Raw genomic sequence first — 27,566 nt, 5'->3', positions numbered from 1 at the left:
AAGTAGTGTATGGCTTTGTACCATAAAGGAAACAAGGCTTCATTTTTACCTAGTCCCATTTCCCTTTTCCAAATTCCTTTCACCAGTTGGTGTATTGCTCAGGTTCACACTTCCAGACTGCAGTAATGTACCAGAGACCCCATATTATGTATAATTCCCTTTTGTATGACCAGACTGGTTTTCAAAAATTTCCTTTAGGCCTACTCTGATGTTTCCCAGTTTGACTGTTAGGGTAGTGATGGACTGGTTAACTGAATCAATACTATAGTAAGATACGTTTTCCACCTCAATAGGAGATACCTTACGTTTTTTTGAATATGACAAATTCAATGCCTATTCTAATTTGGTTTTTAGTTCCTTTTTCCTGCTGCTTTAATTTTTGATGGACCAGATGTATTTTAAATAATGGAAATACCAGGACTCTCTAGTTCTTGTCTTTTGTTTCCACATTTTGATCATTAGCTTTTTGCATTGCATAGTCCACCTGATGCACAATTCTTAAAGGGAGGTATCTACATGTCCCTGATAAAATGTATTATGCGATTTCTCTTTTGAGGTGTTGTAGATAAGGAATTAGGGAACACCTATATGTAATCATTTAGAGAAAAAAAATGTGTTTGCCCCATTAGACAATGCCACCACGTGTGATGACATCCATTCAGATAGAATTCCCATGTCGCTATCTACCCTTAGATGGTAGGGGATATGCTCTCACATGGAAACTCAATTAAAGAGGCTAGAGGCACTGTTTTGCCTACTGCCTTTGTCTTTGAATTGCCTTTGACAGTGTGTTCTAGACCAGAAATGTCCCATGAGGTATGGCCACTCCTTTAAAGATTGCAGGCAACTTACTTGCAGTCCCTTGTTGTACAATGAACTGTTTTTGTACTTAATTGAAGGAAACAACGGTGTCACATTTTCTACGTCACTAGGTTCTGCGGGATCTTCCAGAGTCAAAGGGAGAATGATACCCTGCAGAACGGTGATAAAGATGAGTTCTAATTCTCATCAGTGACAGCTAACAGATGAACAGTCCCAACACCCAGAAAGTGCTTCATCAACTGTATCTCCAACGTATTGTGCTTGCTTCATCAGAAGGCGTTGAACATCAGAAAAGAAGGAGGATCTGGTTTTGCCACAGAACCAGAATTTCAGTGCAAAGAGCGAAAGAGAAGGATTCTTGTTGTTTTTGAGGCTTCAGTTTTCCACCCACCTGTCATGTGCTGGTTAACCTCTGACAGTGTGCAGTCCCTTGAGCCCCTTGGCCTGAGTTTTGGGCACACACCCCCTTTTCCTTTGCTCCAACGGAAGTGCAGTGCACCGGAGGATTTGAGATTGGCAAAAGGCACTACATTATGGTGCCCATGAAAGAGCAGCCCGAGCATCCTCTGACACTGAATAAGAGAATGTTGGAGCCTGAAAGTGTTGCTGAGAGTGACAGTCTGTTGCTCTTCCCCGATTAAAGTACTTGGGTCTGCATGAGATGATCTGTGCCCTTGATCAATGAAGAGCACACTATCTGTAGTGCCTGCAGCACAGGAAATATTGGTGCACTGCATTGAGACATTGAGACTTTCAAGTGAGCTGTGAGTGTTTGCCAGGAAGGCACTCCAATGGATACTGAGTAACATCATTTTCTTGAAAGGCCTGAATGTAGAGGCCCATGCGGAAGAAAACAACAGAAACAGGATTTGATGGACAATAGAAGCCTGCCAGAAGAGGCTTTGACGGACTCTGGGTATTTCCCGTGCGATTGTATAGAATTGGTGTTTGGAGACTGATTCTTATTGTTTTATTGGCATTGTCAATAGTCACTGAAATACATAATGTTTGCAAAATAATTTTAGGATTTGCCTGTGTAATGGCAAAAGGGGGGGTCTGAGGTTCTTTAATTTTGACTCCATCTTACATTTGTCTTCAATTTGTGTTGCCTTTACACAGACTGCTCTATTCATGATGTGTTTCTGCCCTTTGGACTGCAACGTGTAGAAAACCCCCCTCTGTCCTTGCTTTGAAAGCAATCTCAGACACTAGCTGGCCTAACTGCATACAGACATGTTCTGCCATTACTGATTGACCTATAAGTGCTGTAGTTGATTGACTTATGGGTTGGGCAGAAACACGATGTAAAGGGGACATTCTGGTTACATGATGTTTTTCTATTGGCTAACATTTTGCAGATCTTGTATGTCCATATTAGGTATTTTGTATGCTTGCAGAAGCTAGGACTGCCCTTTTCTTTTATGCTGAGTTTGTAAATCCTAAGCATATAAAAGACCTCTGTATTCTGTATTCTTTAGACTGCCTCATTCAGGTGCTAAAGGTTCCTGTGCGACGTAGTCTCACTTATTAAGTTTAATAAAGATGTCTTTTCATATTTTCAGCTTCTGTGCCAAGTTCTTTTGTATTAGTGAGACCCCTGAGAATGAAGATTTCAGTTCTTCAAGCAACTGGAAGAATGTTTAACGGGAAGAAGTGTTTGGATCATAAGAAAACAAGGTGCAACTTTTCAAGGACTAATATCTGAAAGTCTATTATGCTCTGATGAGAAAATGGTGAGTTTACTTATTCCCAGACTTGCTGATATTCTACTTGGGGATGAAAAGGACAAAAGAAAAGTGCATGTTCTTAGAGTAAAGTAAGATTCCTTCCTTGACAGTCTAATTGGAGACTCGCCTTGAGGTCCTGACGCCTTTTTTCATGCGAGGCTGTTTTATTAAGATTTTACTGAATTCAATAGGTCCCCACAGACAATTCAGTAAAAATTGAGCTGAGAATGTTTTCTACCTTTTAATGCAAAAGCGTCATGCTTCCGCATAGGTGTCTCTCTCTGATCAGAAATCTTCATTGTGGTTCTGAAATGACACCTTTTTCTCCATTTATCCCAAATTAATTTAGTTTAGGGATTTTCTTTTATGGAAGATGCTTGTTTTATTACTATAGTGATTGTGATTCTAAAAAACATTTTGTTGTATTTTATAATCAAATATCGATTGATTGATTATATTAACGTTTAATGCAGAAATCTGAAGATTAATGTCTAATGAATGAAAGACTAAAAGATTTGAAAATAAAACCCTTTAACTCACACTAACTCTCTGCATTGACAGACTTTTAAATCTTTAATGATTCATTGATTAGGTAGATGATTGCTTCTTATTTCTCTTTATCGATTAACAAAAGACCATACAACCAGATGTGGGGTTTATGCAATGATTATTAGTGTAAGATAGAGATATAGAAAGCCTCACTCCCTCAAGAAAAAGAACTATGAATTGGTGCAAAATTATAACAGTAGGCAACAACCCACAGTCTTATATGGCACCAGGTAGTGAAAATGGGTAGGGCTTTGTGGGTATTGAAAACAGCAGGCCTTAATTTGAGCCGGTGGTTGCAGGTGGGACTTACAGGCCTTCATGTTAGGGGACTAACTCCTATTTTTCCTCATCAAACTGTCACCCTGACAGGCGAGAGAAAACACAAACGAAGTAAAGAAAGAGGAAGAGAGAGACTGAAAAACAGTCACAAAGGGCGCAAGCTGCGATGAAAAAGAACCTGTAAGAGTGAGAGAAAAGGGTTAGGATTGTCGGTGGTGAAAGAAAGAGTCACAAAACGCATACAAGGCTGTGCAGCATTAGTATTTAGCCCCCTCAATTTTTGCAGTATTGGTTGCAGGCTTCTTAGCAAAACTTTGGTCCCTGGTACTTATTCTGGGTCAAAATAAGCACTGGAAATTGGCCAAAATATATGCAACAAATTATCTATCAAACGCAAGATTTGGTCCCTTTGAAAGTACTTCCAAAACAAATATGATAATCTAGGACTTTTGTGATGCTGCCTCCTGTGACATGGCGTCCTGTGCAGCAGCAGCTAGTAAAATATGACAGTGGTGGGGCGATAAGCCTACAAAATTAACTTACTTTTCCTGTCGCTTGACCACTGTAATTCAAGGGATTTTGAAAACGGCGATCTCCCTTTTCCCTGCGTACTCAGGTACAGTTTGTTACTCTTTCAGTGTGGTGCCCACTGCTGACAAAGAGCTGTGATGGGCAAAAACATAGCCAATCCCAACGCTGCTTTCATGCTCTGTATATCAACATAAAGCTTGAAAGCAGCATCGGGATTGGCTGGGCGGGCCAACTCTCCCTCCGAGTACAAGGAGACTGGGTCACTGCCCCCCATAGGGCTCTCATACAGTGCAGATTCAGAGGGCAAATGTGCACATACCAGATTGGCGGCATTGAAGCTAATGGCCAATTGGACATGCGCACTTGATGGCAACCATCAGGAGGATAGATGATGACATGGTGCACTGTGACAGGGCCACGCCTCCTCCCCTGACAATACTTTGCATACAGTACTGCTGCCTGGTACGGATCCTTATAATTAATGCTGTAGTGTGTGATGGCTCACATTGTGGGAGGGTCAACGACCCTAACACTCCTCAAGTGAAACCGCCCCAGTTCCTGTACAGTTTCTTTGGTCAGAAATGTAACCTTAATAATGGACTACCTCGACCCACGAAAATGGTTTAGAACCTCATGAGGCCCTTGTAGTACTCTGATTCCACTAAAAGGTGCATTTAATAGCGGAGTATTCAGCAGGCTTGTCAAAGGATTTCGCAAGGCCTGGTGCCGAAATTCAATGCAGGGCCTTCTGAATGCTTCTTCCATGTTTGTCATGTGTCATAACACCTGTTTCTAAGTATTAAAAACAAGGTACGCCAAGGAAAGAGTAAACATGGCACCCAGCAGCATCTAGTGGTCTGACAACATAATCGGCCTCACTATTATAGGGGGCAAGCCTACTTACATTAAAAGTCTATATATAATGTTGCTAAAGGAGGCCGTCCCGACCCATGACTGCTTTGGTTGTTAGTCTCTTGCTTAAATACATGCAAAGGTCACAACTCAGTACAAATGAAGATCATCAAGCACGAGGTGGCATGAGATGGCTGCGGAATAGAACACATAGGGGCTTATTTCGCGGGTATGTTGCTTTTTCCCATATTAAAAGTAACACAACGGCAAATAAGCCCCATAGTTTCTCGCATGGGACTTACAGCTAGTTGCATCAAACAAAAATCCGCTCGCAAAGGGGCAGATTCTCAGAATCTGCCCCTTTGCGACCAGTATTTTTGCATTTGGGATGCATCATCCCAAATGCAAAAATCGCAATTTTAGAAATCGCTAAATTGCGATTATTTGCATTTAAGGAATCTCAAATTGAGATTCCTTAAATGCAACGCATGAACGTTTTTAATATAGCGAATTCGCTAATAGGGCACGCAAATTACCATGAAGTATAACTTCATGGTAATTTGCAAAAACTTTGAAAAATGCACTAAAGTGCATTTTTCAAAGTTTCATGTTGCGCACACACATGCCCTAAGGGCATGTGTGTGCGCAACATATGTGCACATATCAATTTCAGGGGTGCAACAGGGTGTCCTTTGGACACCCCTGCGCCCTTGAAATCGCAATCTCAATTTGCGAATCGCTAATTGCGATTCGCATATTGAGATTGTCTTCCCATTCATTCCAATGGGCCTCTAGGCCCATAGGAATGAATGGGGAGGTATTCCTTAATTGCGACTTGCAATTTGCGAGTCGCAATTAAGGAATTCTTAGAAATCGCTATTTTTTTTATTGATTTCTTGATGCATTCCATTTTGCTATTCCTTAATAGCGAATCGGTATTTTTCGCTATTAAGGAATCGCAAAATGGGTTGTTGATGCATCTGGGGGCTAGTTCCCCGTGGCCATGTCAACGGATTTGTGTGATGAACAAACTTTACCTGTACATTTCGGTTCAGGCTTATCGCAGGCATGAACACACCCTCAAGGTTTTCAAAAGCTGCAGGGCCCTGTTTCTGTCCATTGATAAAGAACTGCAGTATGTGTTTGTTCAGGTCCAAGAGTACACCGACAGTGGAACTTTTAAAGACACCGCCTTCCGTTCTGAAAAGGATAAATGGCAGATTACTGTGCAAAAAAGGTACGATTACGAGCAAGAACGTTCATTCCATTAAGGCACAACATTTTTAACTTTGTTTCCAAATAAAAACACTATTATTTAAACGTAACCACAACGCAGTTTCTCCCAAATAAAAATGTGGTATGAATGTTATTTCTCAATAAAAGGGTGATATCATCATCTTATTTTTTTTAAATTCACCTGAACCACAACTTGCTCCCATGTACCTCTACTGCAGCCCTCTCTCGTTTCCTTCATCTCCCATCCTTCTGATCCATTGCCTTTCTACCCTTATCTTTTTCTCTTTCTCCTTTCACTCTTTTGTCTGGTCTCTCTACCTTGTTCCCTGTCTCGTTCGCTCTCCCACACACAAGTACACACATACATATTTTTAGTTTAGAGTTTTCCTCGTCTCTTTGACAGATGTTAATTTACTCCTACAATTATCGGAGTGAACATACATCATTCGTTGTTCCTGAAGTTGCTCGCATCTCTCAAGGTTCTACAGGAGGGAAGGGGCATCATAGTACTTCCTCAGTGGTAGTTTATAATAACTGCTGAGTATGGTTGCTACGTCACACACATCTGCCCATGGTCGGACTAGGGTAAAAAATGGACCCAGGCACTAACATTAAAGTGGCCCCCATTAGCAAACCAGATAGCTAAAAAAACGGTCCCACTATTGTGAATCAGGCAGGTTTTGAACTTGTAAACACACGCTGTGTGGGTATTTTGCAAGGTATGGGAGTTGCATGCATTTGTTTTTACTGTAACCAATATTTGTGGTTAAATCAGGGAACCAATAGTGATATCCGGCCAACCTGGCTATAAAACAGGCCAATAAACTGCTAAAAACCGGCCCACACACTGACGTATAACACCAGCCCACCGGACACTGCATGATTGCCCTATAGGCCAGTCCGACCCTGCATCAGCCCTTGTAGCTTTCAGTACTCTCTTGAACTAGGAGTTTGATGAGCAAAGCTGCAATCTCACAGGCTCCAAGGCAGAAGGGCATAGGTATTTCAAAGCTTTGCAGAAAAAGAATGAAGTGACCAGTGGGCAACTGCTGGGAGTAGCTGTGCTTTTTCCTGCTGCAAGGAGCATGTGGGTCCAGAAACTCGTAGCCTTACACCGGCGCTCTGCATAAGAGCATTATCTGGGAAGAGAGTGTGGTACCAGAATAGTGTTGTCAAAACATTGTCTGTATAAGCATTGTGCCCTAACTATTGTTAAAATAAATATCACCCCATAATATTTGATATTTTTGTGTACCATTTTGGGATGATTTTGTGGCAAAGGTAAAGGAAGCTCTGTTGTACCATGGGAGGTGAAGGGAGGATGGCATCCGCTGCAGGTAAGAGCAGTGGGGCTGGCTGGGAGGGTATTTTGAGGAATATAGCATGTTACAACGCATGTGAATACATCGCATGCTATTACAACGCGGTTGTTACAACGACCGCGTTGTTAGTACATAATACCTTTATATTGCAAGTCATTACAACAACTTGCTGTAGGGGGCGCGCTGGACTTAGGAACAGTATTATTTACTATTCCTACTCCATTTTGCACAACAGCAGGGAAGGTGTTGGATTTTATATCCAATGCCTTTGCACGCCCTACAGCAAGTCGCTGTAATGACTTGCAATGTAAAGGTATTGCGGACTAACAACGAGGTTGTTGTAACAACCGCATTGTAATAGCACTGTGTTGTGGGAACAGCGTTGTAAACGTTGTTTCCCAATTCGAGAGATGACAGCAAGGGAAAATTAAATAAATAATTAATTTTCTCTCCCGGTCGTCTCTCGAAATCCCCCCCAGCCGGCTCCACTGCTCGTATCTGCAGCGGCCACGGCTGGAGGATGGGGCTCTCCTACGGGGGTTGGCAAAACGATTCTGCACAACTGGAAAGTTAACCTGTTGGCTGCTTCCGCTTTTTTGCGGCAGTGCGGCCGTTTTAAAAAACAGGCGCGGTTGCGTCGGCAATTGGCAGACGGCAGCACCAGCGAGGTAGTGCTGCCGTCGGCCAATGGCCGACGACAGCAGCCAGCGGGTTAATGAATCCCTGGCTGCCACCAACAGATGGGGATCAATATTCTACTATATGAACGTGATATAGAAGGAATGAAGACCTTGCTACAGGCCTGAAAATGTAGGGAAGGCTTCGTCAAACCAAATTAAAGAGGGGGTAGAGGGTAGGGAATCGGCCCAAAATACTGCCAGAAGCCTCTCAAGGGAGAGTAGCCAAAGGCTGTGTTCTAAGCATAAGCTGTACCAACAAAGGTGCAAAGGCAGAATTCACAGAGCCGAACCAGAAACTCCTTATATCATTGCCTCCCTGTGTTTTCGCAGGGACCCATCTTTAGACTTCTTCCAAAGACAGGACTGTGGTTTGCAAGATTCACCTACTTAAACAAGCATTACAGTTAAATGAATACAAAACGTAGGGTCATGTAGACGAACAAAACATTTTCTAACTACCGAAAATCCTTGAAAACAAAATAAAGGAAAAATGGTTCAAAAACAGCTTTCACGAGCAGGTAACTGGAGCAACAAGCAATTAAAATATTATGAGTATCTCTATTATTATTATTACTAGTATTTGTGTCGTAGTAGTAGTAATATATGTGTAATAATAATAATAATAATAATAATAATAATAATAATAATAAAGGTAGACGTTGACTCCCAGTGGAGAAACAAGTATTTCACAAGGTTACGTCCTTGTATTTTTTTTTTAAAATTTATTCTTTTTATTAAACAGCCATCATTAACAAAATATAGCATTATCACAAGCCACATATTGTATATATCTTCAGTGCAACACTACCCCATCTACAATCAATAATTGTACGTCACAAGCAACATGATACAAGCAGGGTCCCAGTCCAACTACTTTCCCACCCGCCACCCCCTCCCTCTTTGAACTCTCAGGCATCTCCCAGTTGTCCCTGTAACATTCCCCCTGTTGCCACACTTTTTTCCATTTCTTAGGACATCCTCTGCTTTCATATACTGTCTTTTCTGCGGCAGAGCACCAATCCATGACCCGTTTCAATTGTGTTGCAGTTGGCGCTAGAGCGCCCCCCAAGGCTATGGCAATGTTTCTTTTGGCAACCATTGCAGCCACTAGTAGCCATATTTTTGGGTATTTAGGCAACTTTTGTTCCCTCGATAAACATAACACATGCCTTCGGATTTCAAGCGGAGCCTCCTGTCCCACCCCCTGATATTATCCGCGTCACCTTCCGCCAATAACGTTGGATGACCGGGCATTCCCACACAATATGAAAGAAGTGATTACATCACCTCTGACAGTTCTCTGTGGGAATGCGCCCCAGCTGAAACAGGAGTACACTGGTGGAATAAGATCTGTGTATTATTCTCAGTTGAACAAGCCTGAACCGTGCTCTAATAGCCACTTCTCTAGGGATTTGTATCACTTCCGCCATGTCATCGTCTTCTAGTAGGCCCACATCAGATTCCCAGGACTCCCTTAACTTTATCAGGAGATCCGGGGCATTGTTGATTATCTTTCTATAGGTGCATGACAGCGCTCTTTCCGGTATTGGGTCTAATAGTAGCCTGTCTTCAAGTGGGCTATATCCGGGTATCTGTTCCCCCTCCTTTAGGTATCTGCTCAAAGCATGTCTCAGCTGGAGGTACCTGTAGCGTTCTGTGTCTGCTAACTGGTAGTCAGTCTGTAGTTCGGGGAAAGTGAGAGTGTGTTGCCTGCGCCACACATCTCCCAGGCGTAGTATAGTTATCAATTTCCATTTCCTAAAGCCCTGTAAGCTACCTACCTCCTGGAGCATGTCGCTGTCCCACAGGGGAGTCTGTTATGTTAATTTGTTAGCCCAGCCCAGATAATGATTGGCTTTTTTCCACATGTCAGCTACTACCTGAGTATGCCAACTTTTTACGACTATATCGTGCTCCCAAATGACCCCCTGTGCCCATTGCCCAATGGTCCACCCTGTAAGCTGGGTCACTCCTATCTGTAAACACTCATTCGTTGATTACCATTAGGTGTGAGGCCAGTATGTTCTTGTATTCTTGACTCAAACTCAGATTGAAGAGAACACTTGTATTATCACTCCATAGTTACTATTCGCACTAGAATGTAGTTGATTTTGTTTGTATGAATGAATAACAATTAATGGGGGGAGCTGTGATTTCAAGACATTTCAAAAGAAGCTATTCAGAGGAAAGTTCTTACCGGTTGGTGTGAGAATTACAATGCATGAACCAACTGCGATTGTTGTCCACGTACATGGCCCAGGCCTTGTCGTCCTTCCCAAGCATCATATCTTTCACAACGTTGATCCTGGCAATGCCAAAAGCTGGATCTGGGTGATTATCATAGCGGTCCACGTGGAGTTCCCAGTAGTGTACCCCTTTGGAGAAGGCTGCAGTCCCCAACACCACACGGTCGTCGTAACTGTTACATGTTGCAGTCAAGTTGTCGTTAGACAAGACGATGTCCCGGTGGGCTGAAGCTGTATCGAACGTGAACCAAGCCACTATGAAGAAACGAAGGGGGCAACAAATGAACAAGAAGCGAGTGGTAACATCACTATGGTAAGTTGGAACCCCTTCGGAAATTTATACAGAGTTCTAGACACATCACAGACAATGCATTGTCTCATTTCCCAATGGTAGTGATTGAATATTGGTCCGACATTCTGTACAAACACTTTCTTCAATATTAGGAAGGGGAAGTTGGGCATCCACTGGCACGAGTAAGACAATCTTATTTGTAGCATACAAATACCTCATTTTTCATTCCAAACTCAACACTGTTATTTTTCATACATTTGAACACAATACATCTGAATATCGTTTTTTTCCAACATACAACATGGCATCTTCAAGGGTACTTCAAACATTACAGTCCTCTGGCCTCATAACATTTAAATCAATTTCCTCAGCCATTTTCACAGTTATTGCATCAAATGAGACCACAACAATATCCAAGCAGTGATAATAGAAAAAGGAAACTTATGCAAGGTCAATGCACGGGCTGGGTCTGTGTGGGTTTAATATGGGGGCGGGAAGGGCTGATTCAGAATAGGTAGATAATATTTGCTGAAGGTCAAGTGCATTTCCTAAAGTTTGTGGAGACCGTCATTGGAGGAGAAGACTTGCCCTGGCTTCACAGAACTAGAATTCGAATAAAAGAAAGTGTTGTAATGACAGCACCTAGGAGTGAAAATTTAAAGCATTCTTCAGTAAATGAGGTTCGACGAGGGGCAATGTTATTGATATTGCTTAATTTGAGCAGGTGTTTGCAAGTGGGGCTCAACGGCATTCATTTTGGGGGACCAGCGCTTATTTTTTTTCTTTACTGACTTTGACAGGAAGAGAGAAAAAAACACACAAGGGGGAAAGAGGAAGGAAGAAAAAGATGGCAAAACAGTGACAAAGATAACAAAACTGGGATAAAAAAGAACCTGCAGAAGTGAGTAAAAGATGCAGTGAGTGTTGTGATGAAGTGTTGTGGATGATGGAGGCATGCGGTGAAATCAAGACCACAAGGCCTTGGTATATGGCACTCTGACCTTCGGTTGTGCCGGTCGCGGGCCTCATGGAAACCTTTGGGATCCAGCACTTTTTCTGCAAATTATGTGTCGGTTATTTATCTGTTCAATATATGAAACCTTTGATATGCCGCAGATATGAATTTGAAAATAATATAAAGAGGGCAAATCCGGTGGAAAGCATCTTCTGGGGTTTGAATTGAGTCAATCGGCTACAAAGGCAAAGGTTTTATCTAGAGCAGGAGGAACACTGATCTTTAACTAGAAATACCTGTTCATGAGTTTATTAGGAGAAAAAGCTTTATTCGAGTTATACACTCATAAAAGCAAACACATATAAATTGCATACATTTCTTAAAAACATCAAACGTTCTATCACAATTAATTTGTAGTTAAAAATACATAATACACAAGCATAAAAATTGTTTATCAATTGAAGCTAAAATAAGCTTTTTCATAATATGCGGAAACTAAATGCATGTTACAATAAAGAAACCTCCGCGTTACGGACCATTCCCGAGTTTATGCAATAAAAACTCATACCATACGTGTTAACCGCATTTTAAAGTTAAAATTCATATATATCTCCTAATTGCTGTCTGCAAGAAGAAGTCATACATGGGAAAATGGGAAAATGTAGAATTCAGAACACATTAGTGGATAGAGCCCTCCTCCTTAAGGACCATGCCCACCCTAGGTATTTGGCAGTTCCGAGTACGATGGACATTTCAGTGGAGGAGCAAATAATTCTCAGCCCCTCAACACCACTTAGGACACCGAGGTTCCTGCAAACTGGAGCTAACCAGGATTTCCTTGGATTTACATAAGCCACACACGAAAAAAGAAAATGTGCGATGCTTTCATTGGGGGCCCCACATGACGGACAACACGCACTACCACCAGTTTTCCACCTGGACGTCATACACCTCAGGGGGAGAGAGCCTGCCCTTAACTGGAAAAATAATTTCCTATCTGTTGGAACAGTTATACAGTCCCAATACTTTTCTAAGGATGGTTTTTGTTTAATTTCCAAGAATCTACCCCCCATGGATTCCGAGGTTACGCTCCTCCAAAGTTTTTGATCAATGTGGTTCCAATATAGTTCTTTAATACTGGATTTACTAGGGAATACTTCCCCGAGGGGGTTTTCCCACAATTTGGAGAGCCCAAGCTCTGCAAGGACATCCCTTAGCATTTTTAACCATATAATTTTATGGAAAACATCTAGTTTGGCTAATGCTAAGAACCCCTCAGCGTAGTGTCTTATTTCCACCGTAGTCCATAGCCGTCTCCAATAAAGGATAGGCCTCAGACGGGCACAGTCACTAAGCGATCTTCTACCTAAATCTAAACCAAGCGGTATCAGTGGGGTACTTTGAGGGAGACTAGTTATCCCTCTCACAAACCTGTTCTCAGATCTTTGGAGGGTAGTAAGACTCTCAAAGCCCCAGACTTCAGCCCCGTAAAGGGTTGCGCCCAGGGCTTTTGCGTCATAAACCATGAGAACAGGTTTTATAGGCCTGGTTTTGGATTTTACTTGCTCGACCCTGAGTGCTCCAGAAATCTGCTGGTGTTTCAACACCGCCTTCTCTATGTGTCTTGACCAACCGAGTTTACTTGATATCTCGACCCCAAGGTATGTAAAAACATCTACCAACTCTAGATTGATATTGTTCAAAAATACATTGGGTCGGGATTGACGCTTTTGCCCAAAGGCCATCAACTTGGTTTTATTTACATTGACCTCAAGACCCCGTTCTTTACAAAATGAGTCAAAAATGTTCAAGGCTCGCTGGAGACCCGACGGGGTTTTAGACACGATCAAAGAGTCGTCAGCGAACATCAGAATTGGAACTCTGATGCCCGCTAACGAAGGTGCATCAACCATTGCGTCCAATATCCTGTCTACGATGCCATTAATGAACAGGGAGAACAGCAGGGGTGCCATAGCACATCCCTGCCGGACCCCCCGCTCAACTGGGAAGTTGGTGGTGGATTCCCCATTCCTCCCCCACTGGACCTTTGCATAATTGCTTTCATGCAGACGCATTATCAGCGTGAGCAAATCAGGTGGGACCCCTATTTTGTACAGAACCTCCCACAGCGTGCGCCTTGGCACCAGATCAAAGGCGGCCCTGAGATCTACAAATGCTACATAGAGCCTGCCTTTGCCCAGGAGTACAGTCCCCCACCGCAGCATGGTGATGCGAAAAATTTGGTCAACCGTGCTAGTTGCACGTCTGAATCCTGCCTGGAAGGGGGATAAAGCATTGTTGTCATCTACCCAGGCCATAAGTTTGTCAACCAACATCTTCCCCACCACTTTTTGCATGGTGGCCAACAAACTTATTGGTCTATAATTTGCCGGGAGTGACCGATCGCCTTTCTTAAAGATCGGTATTATTATTGCCCCCTTCCATATATTTGGGATTTTTGCCCCTTTCGCTAGGCCATTTCCCAACAAGGTCGCGTATTTTGCCCACTGGGCCTTATCGTGTTTGAAAATGTCTGAGGGGATTCCATCTAGCCCAGGGGCTTTCCCCCCCTGCAGACTTGCTATTACGAGTTCCGCGTCCTTGTATAAAAATAAATCACCCTTGCAGAATACCATAGGGATTGGTTCTGTGGCCATTAGATCCCTACTCTCAGCATACTGGGGTTTGAAATACTCGACCCACAATGCCTCATCGACATTGTTGTCGGGATTGTTGGGGGTGCCCCCTCTTCCCCATTTCACAGTTTTCCAGAAAAGTCTGGAATCCTTTTGCCCTGAAGCCTCGAGTAGCTCCTCCCAATACTCCTCATCCCACAACTTCTTGGCCTTACGGATACTATCATTATAATGTTTCCTAGTGGCACTAATCGAGGCCTTGACCCTACTTTTGAGTGCTCTGCCCAACTCCAGTCTGGCTACCCTGCACTGTTTGTTGAACCAGGACGCCATAATAATTGGTACTTTTCTGTTAGTCTTTGGTGACTTGGTAAAGTGCGGTTTTATCACGGAGAAGAATGTGTCATGTATATTAGTTATTTGGGCAGAGTCTGGTGTTACCGGGTCTACTTTTGTCATGGCAGCAATAGCATTGTCTGTCTCCAGTTTAATGGACTCCATAGTGGACAAATTGGCCAGGACATATGGCCATCTCACCCGTCTTGAGTCATTAGTCATAACAGGTACGCTCCCACTACCTGGTACTGAGTTAGTTCGTGCGGCCTTCCACCATGAGTGGGAGACACAGAGGGGGTTATGGTCACTTTCTACTCTCCCCACAATTTCCATGTCACCCACGCCACACCATAACTCAAGACTACAGATGACGTAGTCAATCCTACTTTTATTATGTCCATTATCAAATGTGCAATTGCCACCTTGGTCGCTTTTTGTCCTGCCATTAAGGGCCCTCAAACCATACTCTAGACATAACGCATTCAACAATAGAATATCTTTTGACCACCGCTTCACAGGTATGAGGTTTAGATTTGGGATGCCCCAAAGGGCGTCTTCCTCCATTCCTATTGGATATACAGTATTTTCTAAAGGCTCGAATGTCCTATTCAAGTCACCAGCCAAAATTACTCTGTTTCCAAGTGACTGGGATTCGAGGGAGGCAGATAAGACCTCTAGGGTGGCAGAATTACCAAGACTCTTGCCCCTAGCATATATGTTATAAATGTCTATCAGGCCACCCTTTCCTACAGATAGTCTTAATAATTGTATATCCATGCACCCTAGATCAATCATTTTTACTTTAACCTTTAAATTTTGCTTGATCCAAATTACGAGGCCTCCCATAGGTCTACCCCTGGGGCCTCTCGTAGCTGGTATACAAAAATTTAAGTATCCTGGGAAATATATTGGGTCGCAAGCCCACGTCTCTTGGAATAGGCACATTTCGAACCCACTTACAAAATCAATCCAATGCTGTGACAACAATCTAGCCCCCAGCCCCGCTACATTCCATGACAGAAATCTCTCCAGGGTATTTTCAATACAAGTCCCCTTTTCGACAAATGCCATGGGCAACAAATCATCCAGCGTCCCACAATCACAATCCTCTCCTATAACAGTGTTTATACAATTAACAGCTATTCCCTCCTTCATGCAAATAGTGGTTGGGATTGGTAGTTCACCCACACAACCCCCCGGGCTTGCAATAATACTCCCATCACTCGCATTCACTGCTTCAGACGTTAAACTCATTTCATCTTCATTGTTTATCATTAGTTCAACAGGGTTACTTCCCCCAACCATTTCCCCTTCCAGATGTAATTGCTCATCTGGATTCTGTCAATATTCCCACCTCATCTGTCCCTGCCCATTCGGTGGGATAAATGCCGGTATATGGTAATTATTTGTTCCTAAGGTGGACACAGCAGGGGGGACAGCCTCAACCCCAGTACAGAGACTAGATCGCAATTGCTCTCTACAACCCCCTGGGTAGATGACCGGTCTGGGATAAAAGAAAGTTAGGTCCACAACCCCAATCCCACCAATACTAATATTCCAACCAGGTCCCGTTATCAGCCCCACAACCCTTGGATCCTGAAAATTAATTATAATACACTCACCCCCTGCTTCTTTAGTGTATTCCCTATCCAATCGACTCTTCTTACCCCAATTATCAGGCCATCCACTCCCCCTGGCAGGGGTCTATTGACACGAAGCCAATGCATGGCCTTGTTTTTTAGCATGTCATAAGTTTCTCTATGGCCCTCCATTAGGGGTGGAACATTAGTGAGTATGGCCACATATGGGTAGGAGTCCGGGGTGAGCTGTACTGGGGGAATCCTAGTCCGGAATTTAGTTATATGGGGTTTTGTTGGTGCTTGCTCTGGGAGAACACGGCACTGTGTAAGGATATTTTCCACTGCCACAACAGTATTAGTCCCGTTCCCGATACTAGGGGCATCCCTCGTGGGACCACCACCCATTGCTATATGCGTCGTAGGCCCCACCTTGTTCCCGTTGCCATTACTAGAAGGGATTTTATCATTGCCTGGCCTTTTGGCCATAGTTTTCCCCAATCCGATCGGCAAAGGTGTGGTATTTTTACTAGTTATGGCAGATGGGTTTTTTACACTAACCTTACAACCCCTATTGGTAGTGTTAATGGAATTGGTTTTCTCACTATTACTAATAATTTTAGTGGACAATGGATTAGATACCTTCTTACTGTTCTCCCCTTTGTTTTCCTGGACAGGAGTAACACTTGCAGGCGGGGATTGTAAATCTACCAACACGACTCCTTGGTCTTTATCAACTATATGTGGTTGCTTCCCATTCTCTCCCAATCTATTGCCAGACTTAATTAAAGATTTAATAGTAAAAAAATTGTCTAAGCTAGCTTGTTCTAGGTGGTCAAGTTGTTCAGCTAGCTTTTGCAGTCTAAGCTCTACGGGATGTAGAAGGGAACGCATTATTTTTCCCACTTCTACCAGGAAATCATGATTTGGAGATAGTGACCCCGGGAGTTCTATAAGAGTTGGATCTGTGGCTGGAACCGCCAATATTGTAGAAGGCACCAAAATTATAGGGTCCACTTCTAGTTGGACTGCTATATCCTCCCCTATCGGCATTACTACGTCATTCTTTGCAGGGACATGGCTTAGGGATGGTTTAGAACCCAACTTCCTATGCTTTCTCACAGGTTTTTGTGGTTGTGGTTTTTTAGCTGTAGCCCCCCATTTCCTTTTAACACCTGGCTTAGGTTTAAGCACTTCCAAATGCACACAGGGTTTCTCTAAAACTCCCTTCTCTTTAGACAATTGACTGGGTACATCAGAATGCTCAACAAATAAACTAGTTACCACAGTGACTGATGAAGAAATGTCAGCTAGCTCAGTATGAGAGGGTATATCAAATAGTAGGTCCTGAGCGACTGGTAGAACAATAGATGACAGTGGTGTAACAAGCGCAGGAAAGTTCAGACCTTGAGTTTTTTCAGGCGGATTTTTCAGAAGCTCAATCGAGAGCCTACGCCCAGCTCGTCTTTCCGCCAGGGCGATCTCTTTATCAATATCCTGTGGCAAACGTTTGAAGTAAGAATCAAGAGGGCCCATGACAGCCGGCTCTGTCTCTGCCATTGAAGGCAGCAGTGTAGAGGTGCTTGTTGTGCAAGCCATAGTACATAGAACCCCCCTTCTGCCCCTCCGATGAATCCACACGTCACGAGTCAGTTAGTAAATCAATCTGTGGGACAGTACCTGGGATGTAGATGTTAATGGGGTGGCCCAGCCCGGCCTCCTCCGGCCCCGGACGGCCACAGACGGTCCCGCCCTTGTCCCGGGCTTCTCCCGGCGCTCCCGCGCGCTCCCGCGCAGCTGTGATGACGTTCAAATTTATCAGACGAAATGGGGAAGAGGGCGTTTCCTACAGGGAGAGCGGCACCAGGTGTTGATTCGGTGCAGGTGAGCAGCTGGGACTCTTGGGAGATGGAGTCCCACTGCAAACACGCTCGCAGCCCCGTTACACGGAGATGCCTTCACCCAGATGGCCCCAGCAACAGGCAAGTTCGAATTTACCGCGCAGCGGGACCCGCGAAGCGGGTCCGGCCAGCAGTAGCGGTAGGAGGAAAGTTTTTGCTCCGAGGGTCAGAAGCGCTGATAATTCCAACGACGAGGGTCCACTAAAACACAATGAAGTCCCCATGAGTTTATTATTGGAAGCACATTTCAGTAACTGAAACTGATTCTAATAAGAAACAAGCATTAGAGAAGGTCATAGGTCAGGCATCCTCTTAATTATACTTGAGCTCCCACCCTACAGGCTACGAAAACACGGGGGCTCACATATACTGTCGAATATTTAAGTCCCTAATTGTGGTACTTCTTCACTTTGTACTAATGGAATAATACATCACATCAACGAGTAATTATCTTTGTTGACTTACTCCTACATTATCTACGTGCTTTCTTACCAGTTATCATACCATCTATGTGGTAACCATCAACGGTGCCACACCATGACTGCCCTGAGGAAGTCGTATCAGACGACACACGTGTTGGCTGTGCTGTTTCCATCTTTCAAAAGGACCTCTTCCAGTTAATTACATTATGTGTATCAACATTGAAATCGAATAATTGTACTTAGTCTTTTGTTATATGTTCAAACACTAAGAACCAACATAATGCTGTCAAAAATCAATGTATTCACTAATCCTTAAAATAAATGTCACTTTTTTCCTCACAAAATTGCAAATGAATGTATTTGTTGTGTGAACCAGAATCTAATAATTTGCTGTGGAAGTCATTACATTCGCGGTTGACTTACTCACACCTGATTTCAGCAGGGGTGTAGTGTAAGGTAGCACAATATAACGTTGTCACCTTGTTTGTACTGACCATATCTGTAAGGAGACGCGTGTGCGGTCATATGCCTCCTACTGCTGCATCTTTCTAACAATAGGTCTGGCGTTGGCTAACAGCATTTTTACTTTGTGAATGCTTGTTGCGTTTTGTCATGGTTTTTGTAAAACTTTATTGTTGGGGGAGTTGCAGGGCCACTGAGCATTGGAAAAAATGATTGACTAAAAGCAAAACATTTTTGTTCTACTTGAGAACGTGCCAAAGCAGTCCATGCATCAAATGGAACTATTCTGTTTGAGATTTGATCCTGGTGAAAGGGCAGAATACTATCATTCAGATTGTAGTTAGCCAATGGCTAAAGAGAGCTGCTCCATTGCTTCATGCTGCATACGGTGCTGAACGGAGGAAAAGTGTGAATGACAAAACAGCAGACCAGTGCTGAAAGCCCCCCTGTTAGTAAGCACATTATACATGTAAGTTCATGAACTTAGAAAGGTCTTGGCTAACAACAAACCTAAAAAATACTCTTTATAACTAACAAACTAGTGATGCCCATAATCGTCTCCTGTTGCTTGGCCAGTACTGACAGAGTTTGTAAGCTGCTTAGGAGCTTAAAATGCCATTTGTTTCATGCCCCCTGACATGGGTGAGACACTTCACATCTGCTGTGTTAGTAGTAGCTCCTCTTGGCATTTTGGCCATTCAGGGACCAGTAGTTTTTAGTTGTGCATTCCCAAATCCCAGACTACAACGGGCTGTTCTCTGAGCCATATAGATTATTTAAATTTACCACACAAAAACTAGACATGAGCCCCATTAGGAGTGCTCTGGTATTTACCACTCAGGGAAATATTGTTCCTGCAGGGTGTGTTTTTTACCAGGGATGTTATTGTTGTCAGTGATGTATAGCTTGGCAGGTCGGAATGGTAGGATCATATCCGTTTAGTATCACGTCTTTACTACAGCAACAGCGTTTACTTTGCCATCAAAGCCTCATCTCTCAATTGATTCAATCTGTTCAGAACAATATACCTCATTTAAACCTAATCTTTTCCAAAGTTACTCCAATTCAGAAGTGGAGGCAATGCTTATTCAATTCTAGTGACATCCCTCTGGCACTCCCTAACTTGTTAGCTTTTTGCGAAATCTCCTCTCATCCCAGCTTTAGACCGAAAAGCCAAGGTCTCATTTTTCTTTGGACCCTTTTAACTTTCTCTCCATCTTATTTCTCCTACCTGTCTAATCCCTAGCACCAAGACACCTCCTTGGTGATAGTGTGCCCTATAAGATCTTAATGCAATAACATAACAAATTAGACAAACATTGGTTTCTTCAGCTTTCTTAACTAATACAAGCATACTTTTGAGTGGGATTTCTAGCCAGAACTGTTAATTTACCATACAGTGAGATTCAGTGAAGGTGCAACTGATGTGGTTGGCATTGAGACATTCTGTAGTTTATGTCATACTTACTTACTCACTGAGTTGGCAGCTTGCCCATAATGATGTAGCTGATCATGATTGTTGATCTCTGCTCACTTACTAATATTTTTTCAACCATGGTGATAATGCACCAAGGGGTGGTTCCTACCTTAGGGCGAAGGGACGTTGCCCCGCCTATAGTTTGGCCACCGTAGTCCCCTATTAAATGTAAACAACAGATAAATAAAAACAAGTAATCGAAAGTTTAAACATGTATATTTTATTATGCCTGCGACAGTCAGCTTTCAGCACCTGGCGGTTGTTGGCAGCTCTGAAGGGAGTGGGGCTTCGATGTAACGTAATAGACACTGACAGTGACATACCTACAGGGTGGCAGCAGTGAGCGCACATGACAACATCAAGGCCCCCAAAGTGGCAGTGTGCATGTCGGGTGGGACGGCTGCCTCCGGCCAGCCTGACATGCTCATTGAAAGTTTCTCCATCTGCTGATTAGTGACCGGGAGTTGATCAAAGCTGCACCCCCTAGTCTCCAAATGAGCGGTGATTGTGCCTGCTCAAGCCAATCCTGGCACTGCTCTCATGCAAGGGAGCAGCGTCTGGATTGGCTGAGAGACGCGGTTGCTGGGCCTAGCCTAGGCCTCTTGTGCAGTTTGTGCTCATGAGCCACTACCGGGGTGGGGGGCTCTATCCATGGAGCAATAACTAGTCAATGTAATGGCTTATTGTGAGCCATGCGTGATTGGCCATTTCTGATGTTGCTGGACTGCTTAACCAATAACCAGCCTCTCTTTCCTCCTCTCGATGAGCAAGAAGAGACCACCTGACCTCGTGTTGTGGCCAGGCTGGATTTGGGTCCTCTTATGGAGTGAAGTCGAGTGAACAGCGTGGACACATCTGTCTGCTATTGGTCGCACTAACAGTCAGCCAGACACTTTTAACTGAAGCTCAAGTAGGTGGCACGCAATTCATGGAACGTGGAAAGCCAGGGCAGTGAAGGTTAGTGTTTGGTGGGGTGGGGGGAGGAAGGGGAAAAGCGGGAGGGAAATACATTTTATAATTACGGAAGAATAGTTTGGTTCCATTGTCGGTAAAATGCTGGTTTGAGATGCAATAGAAAATGAAGCATGGCGTGACCATAATTGGATAATATGATTGCTCTTATCATCAAAGCGCTAGATCCTAGGCGGCTGCACGGAGAAATATTTATATCTCTTTGCTGCTTCTCCATCTGTGCAGCAATCAAGTATTATCCCCTAAACATTTGGTCCTGGCCTTTGCAGTTTCGACACTCCTAAAAGTACAACAAATGGCCGTGGACTGCAGGTAGGTTTTTCTTTTGGAAAGGTGGCAACTCTACGCTTGGTGTAGTTTTTTCATGATCGAACCTATTTCCGCTTACCAGTATTTCAGCCAAGACCCCTCTAAACGTGGGGACTGCAAACATCACCTACCATTTCATTACCAAGTTTCAGGTCTTTCAATTATCGACCTCATTTCTAAGATGGATCCGAGACCCCTAACTCTTGTTCCCTGATCCTAGCACCTCACTTTCCCAATAGTATCGGGTCTCAGGGGTGTGATATCGGACTCAGTGCAATCTCTGTATTGGAGAACTGTGAGCTGGGGTGAAAAGGTAAGGAAATAGAGAGGGTGGACAAGGTTATAGTGGAGGTGAGTCCTCCTGAAGTGTAAAAGTCCACCATAGCTAGCAATAAACTAGGATAATTGCCATGTTTTCGCGTCGTTTTTTTTCTGATTACATCTTCGCTACTTGCGCTGTCCAGATGCAGCAATATGTAGAATTCAGAAAGGAGTCTCTTCCATCAATTTGTTTCTGTGAAAAGATAATATCAGTGTCAGTTCATTTTAGAATGACCCGATCCACTGACTGCACGGTGTCTATAGGAGGGACCATCCAATCTCTGGCTCGCTCCTGTTTGATACCTTTGTTTTTATTCTATCTTTTTGTCATCTTGTATTTTGAACACCACTTGTACCCCGGCATCATTTTTTGTCACTCAATTTGTATTTGATTTTGTCTTCCACTCTTGTTCTCATATCACTGGCTATTTTTTAAGTCAAAACTTACAGCCCATCCTCCTAAACTCTGTGTGCTTGCTGTCAGTGTCTTTATGGCCTGACAAATGGCTTGGAGCCTACAAGCAGGAGCACTTCTTAATGCAAGTAATAACATTCAAGCCATTTGTCATGTCATTAACCAATTCACGGGCCCTGGTAACAGATTTTATGGGGATGGCACCACTAGTTTTCTTTGTTCGTGGTGCTACGGTTGGTGGGGGCTGTTTTGTTTTGACCAAAAGACAGCTTGTATATTCTTATTGTTGTTTGCACCTTTGTACTTTTGAGACTTGAATTGTTTTGTACTGACAAGATGGTTATTTAGTGTAGTCATTACTCACTGTCAGAGTGACATTCTAGAATACTCTAGGAAAGGTAACTGTGCATTTGCAGTACTCCATTTATATTTCTACTGGTCTTTAATTGACCCCAATTAGTAAATGTTGCCTTTCCTTAAGCCAGTGGTTATCTCAAAGTCTGTTATGAAGTTCTCTGGGTATACTGAATAAGCAGATACCTACATCATTATCAAATGAAAGCTCTTTATTGATGTCATAACTACACTTTCACTTTTGCTGTCTGAGCGGTCTGAGCGCCCTGGTACGGCACTCAGACAGGAAGTGGGAGCTTGTGCATGTTCTCCACCCAAGCTGTGCAATGCAGCCAGGTGGAGAACATTCTAAGTGCGCATGACTGTTTGGTCGGCCCAAGATTGCCGGCCAAACCGTCATGCGCACTTAAGTGCCCCAACCGTTCTTACCCCTGCTGGCTGTGACGACAGCCCAGCCCGTCCCTGCCCAGCAAAACTGCCTCAGTAAGGACAAATAAAATGATAATAACATTGTGTTATTATTATTTTATTTTTCCTTTTTAGCAGTGCGACGGCGCTCCTCCGCCTTAGCGGAGCAGCCGCTGCTGCTGTCTCTAACAAATAAAACCCAGTCAGGTTTCCCAAAAATTCCTCTTGAAGTTAATTTTTACATTCAATCTTAAACTGTGTGTAACTGTGTTAAATTAAACATTATTTTTCTTTGCTAATTGAATAAATCAAAGAGTGAATCGGAACATTTACTTTTCGGCACATCTCCTTCATCCCTGCCAAAACCACACGTCAGGGGTTAATCTAACGCTCTTCAGTGCACCTGACTGCATTCCTGCATTTTTCACACATATAGCTATTATGAGAAACGCTTAATGGGCTTTCCTTTCAGCTGAATTTAGTGCAGGCATCACTTATTTGTTTGGTCTTAAGGAAGTGAGAGCTAGGCCCAGAGAACAGGTGACTGCGGTTTCTCGGGAAACCTCCTCCGGGCCCAGCTTGTTACAATTTATATACATTGTTTCTGGCAACGATTAAAGTGTCCATGGAAAGACACACAGACAGACTGAGCATCATGTAGCTCTTGAGATCAAGTGCTCTCAACCTCTAATCCAGGGACTGGATGGGCTATAGGTCATCATGTCAGTGCCAGGTCTGGTCTGATAGTCTAGCCTGTGAGACGTGTTTTTTTGGGTTGTGTGTGGGCCTGATTTGTGAACTGCTGTACCGTTTTCTACTGTTAATTCTCCCTTTATCAGCACAAACATTGCTTGTAAGAACCACAAATGTGTGCAGTCTACCATACCTCATCTGTTAGTTCAAAACTGTCCTCATTGACAAATGGGGAGGGGTTGAGGAGTGTCACTTTTTTTGTGCCTGGGGTATTTTCTTTTTCATTCTGACCCTGCTACAGTCTGATACTCACACAGCAGCAGGCAAGCCGGTACACACTGGAGTGCAGCTTGGATTCTTAGCCAGCAGTGCAGCAGCCACAGATTGGTCCATGCTTAAACCAGGTAATCCATGTGAGCGATTCACTCCTGTTTATATTTCAAGGTTTTATTGATCTTGCATTCTGTACGAATATATCATTTTACCAGATCTGTGACTCTTGTATAGTGGAAAAAGGTGAACTGAGTTTCCTCTAAATGTGTCTTTAAGTGTAGGTTATGGTTTGTAAGCGTAATGGAGGACAAGTGAATGCTCTGACGTGAGAATTTAGGCGGTGAGAGATCCTCACAGTGCTTGTTAATAGCTGTTGGACCTAGCCCTCTATGCAGGGTCAACCGAAACCTGTTGCCTTTTACCCTCCACTTTTTGCTGAATTCATTATTTTTGTTGGCCTTAGGACTCTGCACTTTACCACTGCTAACCAGTGCGAACGTGCTGTGCTCTTTCCCTTAAACATGATTACATTGGAAACAACTTTATTGTGTAGTTAATTCAAAGCATTCCAAAGTATAACAACGTTCTTATTTACACTTTGAAATTACGCTTACTTAGCATCGCATGAGACGTTATTTCCTTCTGTTGTGGTATTCCACACTGTTATAAAATTTAAAATGACAGATGGTGTAGTTTTGGGCGATACTAAAACATTTTCAAGCCAATATCTTAAATAAGGCTTTATACATGTTTCGACTAAAGCAATAAAGTGGGGTCTGTATACAGACATATGTGAAATGGCCATTATCATAGCTTTTGCTGGATGTGTACATACACTGTGCCATTTGTCGCTGCGTCAAGACAACCTTTCGATGTACAAAATTACAAATTAATGTGACCACCTTAAAATGGGACACTGAGCATGTTATGTCTAAGAACCAAGACGACGCATTTGTGTGCAAAATGTGCAAAGTGTCCACTGACCTCATTTTCAGAGATTGTAAGGGTGCTCTGTGCAATATGGATCTGCCACAGGGCTAAAGTTTAATGTGTAAAAATTACCATTTCGGAATTAAGAGTGTCCCTGCTAATAAATCATTTCTATTTCAAACACAGATCTTAAAACGAGGCATTATACATATTACGTCTAAAATCCGTGGCGAAACAAACTATATACAAGTGTATACCAATTGTCCACTGTCCTCCATTTCAATTATTTCAATTATTTATGTATATGCACTATGCAGTTTATGGCTGCCGTAAGACTGAAATTAATATGCAAAAGTGTGAATTCATGTACCGATCTTAAAATAAGGAATTGCGCATGTTTACATCTAAAACAATAAAGTTATATCTATGTGCAAAAGTTTGCTAGATGTCCGCTGTCCTCTTTTTCGTTGGATATAGCATTTCTCTATGCAGTTTAGAGCAAGACTATAGACTATAGTTAGCAAAGTGGATTCATTGTAGTTTGTAGCTGTTTGCCAACTTGTTGCAAAAACATTATTGTCCTGCATGAAAGCTGTAGCGACTGGCTACTTAGTAATGACATCACAGCGGGTCGGCATGATCTTATTTGAAAAGATCAGAGGGCTGGAAGTAGAAAGTGTTGTCTCTATTGATTGACGGCTGGGCAAATGCACAAGAAATGTAAAACTGACTATTCTGCATTTTCAAAGAGTCGGCACAGACTAGTCGGCCATGTTTGTTTCCATGTTGGGACTCGATCTTTTTGTGCAAAAAGCTCCCAGTCGAGTCAAAAGCAGTAAGTGCTGTGTTGTTGGAGATATATGATGTACGAGATACGGCTGCAGCGACCGGACCCTATACGAGGATAAAACCATCTGTCCGTGTTTCTTCTTTGAGACCGCTGCTTTATCCAGTAGCCAGGCTTTGTGTTTGGCAGAATTATTTACTATTTTTTTAATACGGGGAAGGTGTTGTTTGTGCCCCATACTTCATGCATGTTGAGGGTGATTAATGCTTGTTTAAACGCGGTAGGCCAGTCTTTCTTACTTTTAGGCTGGTTCTTTAATTCTGTCCGGCAGAGACCTAACAAGGATACTTCATGATCTTCCAGCACAATTTAAGTATTGCTACTGACCTTACCAGGAGTTGGTTGCATAGCCCAAATTCCAAATGAACCTGCGCCTGAGAGGTAAATTGCTGAATCCGATAAATTTGTTTAAACAGACAGGATTGTTGTAGATTCCATAAATTTGCATCTTGGTCTTTGAATAGTTCAGAGCCGTAAGAAAGCGTTAGAAGAAACTTAGCAGCAATTACCTGTAAAAGATGGGAACTAGATGGGCACATCAATTTAGATCTTAGTATGTTTAGTGTAAAGCGCAGTTCGTTTGCCTGGGCTCATCATTTAATTAGATGGTCTTTGAGTGTAAATTTTGAGTCTACCACCACTCCTAGTTATTTGTCTGAGCCGACCTGTTCTATGCTGTTTTGTGCTGCGAACCATTTATATTTTATTTTTGTGGCTGCTGGTGTTTGCAGAGAAACAGATGACCTTTGTTTTGTTGTCATTTATTGATAATCCAAGCGCCTCTGTATATTCCAACAGTTTTGTTATCAAACGCTGCAGGTTAATAGGGGGCTGACTGCATAGAACAATATCATCAGCATATTGTAGACTTCTAATTGGTCGTTAGTTAGCTTGGGAGGGTCACTTTGGACTTCTGTCAGCCTGGTGTCTAAATCTGCTGTAAAGTTGTTGAATAAGTTGGGAGCTAACACGCACCATTGTTCTAAGCCTCTATGCGTTGAGATCTTTGCTGGGTTCTCTCTACCATTTCTAGCTTTACCTGTACCCAAGTTGCTGAGTGCAAATTTATTATGGCTCTTAGAAACTTTGGCAGGATACCCCATTTGTTCATCTTTTACCATAGGAGCTCTCTAGGTATCATATCAAACGCCGCTTTTAAGTCCACAAATTATGTATACATTTTGGTAAACTTTTGTTGTGCTTTTTCAGCAAGGAGATTCAAGGCCCAGAGGTTATTCGTAGTGCTTTTGGCTGGTCTGAAGCCTGTCTGTGAGATTGAAAGGATCTTGCTGGAAATTACGCAATCTTCAAGGTCTACAAGAAGATTTGAGGCATACAATTTGGCTTCTACATCTATGAGCGGAAATAATCTGTAGTTTACCACATCTGATCTGCTGCCAGCTTTAAATATTGGGTGAAGTATACTACCTCTCCATGATGCTGGTATACTATTTGATTGAAACACATGGTTAAACAGCGGGGTGAGATGATCAGCCCAGAAACGTTGGTCAAACCTAAATAGTGCGTTCCGCAAGCCGTTTGGGCCGGGGGCCCGCTTGACCGGAGTTTTTTTTAGGACTTTCTCAACTTGAGTTGTTTGAAGCCAATTTGCTTCAGACTGATTTTCTAACAGCTCACTTTTCAGTTGTTTCAGGGCTTGATGGCATTCATTCGCTGCGGTTTGTTTGTCAAGCATGTTCAAATGTGGTATCCAATAGGCCTCAGGAATGTTTGCATTGTGA

General features: G+C 43.0%; 1 protein-coding gene across 1 annotated transcript in view; it reads right to left on the bottom strand.

Moving 5' to 3' along the window:
- The window catches only part of TRIM67 (tripartite motif containing 67), a 380,811-nt gene that overhangs the window by 6,204 nt on the left and 347,041 nt on the right, over nt 1-27,566 (bottom strand). Inside the window, exons 9-10 of the mRNA XM_078646984.1 lie at nt 10,196-10,499; nt 5,798-5,960 (exon numbers count right to left, since the gene is read on the bottom strand). Of these exons, the coding sequence (XP_078503110.1) occupies nt 5,798-5,960; nt 10,196-10,499 (467 nt within the window). The remainder of the gene's footprint in view (nt 1-5,797; nt 5,961-10,195; nt 10,500-27,566) is intronic.

This window comes from Lissotriton helveticus, chromosome 6 (genome assembly GCF_964261635.1).
Source record: "Lissotriton helveticus chromosome 6, aLisHel1.1, whole genome shotgun sequence".
Classification (NCBI taxonomy): domain Eukaryota; kingdom Metazoa; phylum Chordata; class Amphibia; order Caudata; family Salamandridae; genus Lissotriton; species Lissotriton helveticus.
Note: the sequence above shows the minus strand (reverse complement) of the source record. Positions and strands in the feature narration are given on the sequence as shown.